We start from the raw sequence: 5040 nt of genomic DNA, 5'->3' as shown, positions 1-5040 counted from the left end.
ATATCAGCGTAAAGTAATACTCATCAGGTTTTTGTTTCTGTGAGCCGCTGAATATCTGTGGACTTCAAGGACAGAATTCATCATCATAACAACACCATCCACCTTTATTAGTTTTCATCAAGCATTTCAGTCTCACACACACAGAGCAAACATGAACGAAATACAAAACAACTTCAACAATAAAAACAAGTTTAAAAAAGACAAACTCAAACGAGGGACTAGAAAAACTCCAACTCAAACTACATGATGATGATGATGATGAAGTTGAGCACCTACATCGAGGCCTGAAGGCCTTTAATGGTAGTTGGGTGTTTTTAGTCATCCTCCTCTAAAGCATTTTACAGTGGCATATGTACTGTTACAGTATTTTACAGCACACTCTCAGTAGCTTGTGTTAGATTGGTCTAATGTGAGGAATACATCGATACTGTGCTATATGTGCGTGAGTGTGGCGAGGGGTCCGGCTTCACTAAGGCCTTTGAAGATCCGTTGACTGGATCCGGATTAAAGCTCCTCCTGTGCTGGAGTCTGCGCTGCGGTTATTGCTGCGTGTCCAGCAGAGGGCAGGAGTGAGAGCGGATGTTGTTGTGTTTGTGTTGGGCCTCGTCCACGTCCAGCAGGTGACCGTTGACCCGCACATCCATGCAGCCCGTGTAGAAGGCCGACACCGGAGCGGACACCAGAGAAACATCTGCACAAACAAACAACATCAGAACCCTCTGGAGATTCACATTTCAAAATCATTTGCCTCGAAGTCTGTTGTATTTTTCAGAAAATAAGCCGCGTCCCACGACAAGTCACACTCGCTCATTACGGACGAGGATTCGGGCCAAGCAGTAATAAAAATAAATAAAACCATCTCGAGATTAAAATCGTTAAATTGCGAGAAAAAAGTTGAGTGTGTTAATTCTCGACTTTTTTCTCGTAATTTAACGAGTTTATTCTCAACATTTTATCTCGACTTTTTCTCTCGCAGTTTAACGACATTTTTCTCGTTATTTAATGAGTTTATTTTCAACATTTTATTTAGACTTTTCTCTTGAAATCTAACGAGTTTTTTTCTCGAAATTTTACTACTTTTTTCTCGTAAATGAGTTTATTCTCAACATTTTATCTCATTTTATATCTTATTTTTTTCTCGAAACAATGACTTTATTCTCTAAATTGAACGGCTTTAATCTCGAGATGGTTTTAATTTTTTATTATTGCTTGGCCCAATCCTCTTTCGTAGTTCATAGAAAAGTTGCAAGTGTCACATTTTATTATTACATTCAGAAAAAAATACTGGTAAACTTTCACAAACAAATATTATGAGCATTGGTGTATTTTCAGTGTATTTTAGTTCACTCCAAAACGAATCCTTTAAATTTCACAGTATTCAGTATAGTAAACTTTAAAAAAAAACAGTATAGTATTCTTAAAAAAACAAAACTTGCCCCTTTTAGACTTAAAACCAAAGCAACCCCCATATATACATATATATAAAAAAATATGAAATAAAAACATTTGACTCGCATGGATAACATGTGCAATGCAATACAACATGAAGTGATTTGCAGTCGCACATTTCATAATGTCATAGCATTTTATTTTATAAATGCATGAGTTCCTTGTGCCAAGCAAGCCTGTCCCCGACTAAAGATTTATTTCTAGTCAACTAGTCGCATGTCTATATTAAATTGATGAATATAATAACCTACTAAACCATTCTTTAATATAATAGGCATTGAGTGAGACTAATGTGGGATGGATGTGAGCCTGAAGTAAGTCTGAAAGTGAGAATGAAGCGAGACTGCTGTGGGATGGATGTGTGGCCGGTGTAAGTGACGTGAGATCAATATGAGACCTAACTGAGACTGGTGTAAGTGATGTGAGACATTACCTGGAATCCCTCCTATAAAGGTGCTGTAAGAAGACGTCAGATCCAGAGCGTCTGCGTTCTCCATCATCTCCATCTGCACGAGCTGCCCATCCACCTCCAGCAGAGAGCTGTTCCCGAACACCGTCACGTTCACCGTGTGTGTTTGAGCGTCACACAGGTTCACCGGGACACTGGCCACCACCACGTCACCGAACGACACCAGCACGTGCTGCGGGTCACAGATCAACAGACAAAATTAGCTATTGGAACACTAGTATTCTGACCAGCTAAAAAATGTGTTTAAGTCAGTTATGTCTATCTTTTGCTGGAGTGTGTCAGACTCAGGAGGAAATATCAGATTGCATTTCCAAACATTAATTTGGCCATTAATTGTAATATTCAGTGAGATTTGAGATCTGATCTGATCATCATCAGTCTGTCTGGAGTCACATGAAGAAACAGAACAAGCTGAGACCGACTCAATCCAGAAGAACTGATGCTTGTAGATGCTTCTAGAAACCTGCTGCAAAGCTACAGAGCTGTTAACAGTTTGAGGCACTTTAAGCTGTAAAATGAGAAAGCTGTCAAAAACAATGTCATAAATAGATTTTCTTTATCAGTTAACTTCTATTAACTAAATTAAACCAACATTTGGTGTGAGCATCTTTGTGTTTGAAGCAGCTTTTGCCCTCGGTGCACTTGAGCAGAGTTTCTCAGGAGCTTCGCAGGAGGTTTCTAGAAGCGTCAGTTCTTCTGGATTGAGTCGGTCTCAGTTTGTTCTGTTTCTTCATGTAATCTCAGACAGACTGATGATGATCAGATCAGATCTCTGTGTGCAGCACTAACATATATCTCACTGCATTATTACAATTAATGGCTAAATGAATGTTTGGAAACGTAAACTGATATTTCCTCCTGACACACTACAGCAAAAGATAGACATAATTGACTTAAAACCATATTTTAGCTGCTGAAAATACTAGTGTTCTAATCATTTTGGCCAACACTGTACACACACACACACACACACACACACACTCATACTCTCTCTCACACACTCATACTCTCTCTCACACACACTCACACACACACTCACACACACACACACACACACTCACACACACACTCACACACTCTCACACACACACACACACTCTCACACACTCACACACACACACTCACACACTCTCACACACACACCTCGGTCCAGTCGAGTGTCCCTGGATGATAGTCTGACAGAGAGACGGAGAACGGGACTCGGTCCTGATGAACCAGAGCAAACAGGACTCCTACGGAGGAGGCAGGCCGCAGGGTCACATGAACACGGAGCGTCTGATTGGCTCCTACAGGACACAGGGTTATTACAGTTAACCAAGCTGAAACCATTGTTACTTCAAATGAAACAATTGTTAAATAAAATAAAATAAAATATTTTAGTTCAAGCTAGTTAGCCAAAGCAACATTTCTCATTTTCATTTAGTTTAGCTTGATTTACTAAGATAACTAACACTGAAGTAAAACTGAAATAAAAATATGAACTAAATAGGCATAATAAAAAAACACAAAACAGCAAAATTACCAAAACTTTAACTGAAATGAAAATGAAAAAAATAAAAACTAATTAAAAAAAATAATACAATGTAGTTTTGTCATATTCACCCCCAATAAACCCACATCTACACATACCAGTGTTGTTATTGTTAACGAAAACTAAACTGTTAAAAATAGTATTTTTGCTAACTGAAATAAAATAAAATAAAATATTAGATGATAAACTTAAACTTATAAAACTAAAAGGAAAATGAGAAATGCTGCCTTTGAAAGGAACTGGAATATAAGTTGAAGTACTCAAATTAATTAAATTAAATAAAAAGAAATTGAAGTTAAATAATACTTTAAAAAACTAATAAAAATCACTCAAATTAAAATGAAAACTCAAAATATGAATAAATACTGTATCAGTATATAATTGTGACCCTGGAGCACAAAACCAGTCATAAGGGTCCATTTTGTGAAATTGAGATGTATGCATCATCTGAAAGCTGAATAAATAATCTTTCCATTGATGTATGGTTTGTTAGGATCGGACAATATTTGAAAATCTGGAATCTGAGGGTGCAAAAAAATCTAAATATTGAGAAAATCATCTTTAAAGTTGTTCAAATGAAGTTCTTAGCAATGCATATTACTAATCAAACATTAAGTTTTGATATATTTACGGTAGGACATTTACTAAATATCTTCACGGAACATGATCTTTACTTAATATCCTAATGATTTTTGGCATAAAAGAGAAATGTATAATTGTGACTCCATACAATATATTGTTGGCTATTGCTACAAATATCCCCCAGCGACTCAACACTGCTTTTGTGCTGCAGGGACACAGACGATGTATGGTGGCACACCGTGGCTGTGGTTGAAGTAGGCGAATCCGTGTCCAGGGTAGAAGGCGCTGTGGTCTTCGATGGCGTAACACTGCATGCGCTCGTTGTGCTGGACGGTGTCCTGAATAGACGTGTCCTCACCGGTTAACCAGCGCCAGTCCTTCATACAGCCGTCCAGTCGAGGGTTAACCTAGGGTTGGACGATATGGCCAAAATCTTAATTTCAGTCGATACGATATAATTCCGATATCGATATGAACACTATTTAAAAAAGCCTCATAAACAGATGTCTCACAACAGATGTCTGTGCATACAAACTGAATTTGCCAAGTCTATGAAACCTCCTCCTATAAAACTATATAAACGGCACGAGTAAATTAATGTTCTACTTTTATTTGTATTTAGCCTTCATTCAAACAAGGAATATGAAATCACTGTCAAATAAACATCTCAGACTCACCTTATTAATATTAATATCTTTAACTAGGCTAACATACACGACCAGGCAAATGTTTTTGAACAGTAAGATTTTTAATGTTTTTAAAGAAACCTCTTCTGCTCAGCAAGCCTGCATTTATTTGATTCAAAGTACAGCAAAAGCAGTAATATTGTGAAATATTTTTACTATTTAAAACAACTGCTTTCTATGTGAATATGTGTTAAACTGTAATGTATTTCTGTGATGTGCAGCTGTATTTTCAGCATCATTCCTCCAGTCTTCAGTGTCACATGATCTTCAGAAATCAGTATAATATGCTGATCTGCTGCTCAAGAAACATTTCTGATTATTAT

General features: G+C 37.2%; 1 protein-coding gene across 1 annotated transcript in view; it reads right to left on the bottom strand.

The window, feature by feature from the left end:
- Positions 1-350: 350 nt before the first annotated feature.
- Positions 351-5040, bottom strand: part of LOC107573434 (growth arrest-specific protein 6-like) — a 35250-nt gene continuing 30560 nt past the window's right edge. The window contains exons 12-14 of the mRNA XM_016259870.1: positions 3062-3204; positions 1883-2090; positions 351-691 (exon numbers count right to left, since the gene is read on the bottom strand). Coding sequence (XP_016115356.1) covers positions 540-691; positions 1883-2090; positions 3062-3204 — 503 coding nt within the window. The 3' untranslated portion in view covers positions 351-539. The remainder of the gene's footprint in view (positions 692-1882; positions 2091-3061; positions 3205-5040) is intronic.

The sequence above is a fragment of the Sinocyclocheilus grahami genome, unplaced genomic scaffold (genome assembly GCF_001515645.1).
Source record: "Sinocyclocheilus grahami isolate Dianchi unplaced genomic scaffold, SAMN03320097.WGS_v1.1 scaffold1943.1, whole genome shotgun sequence".
Taxonomy (NCBI): domain Eukaryota; kingdom Metazoa; phylum Chordata; class Actinopteri; order Cypriniformes; family Cyprinidae; genus Sinocyclocheilus; species Sinocyclocheilus grahami.
This window is presented reverse-complemented; position numbering and strand designations above follow the sequence as displayed.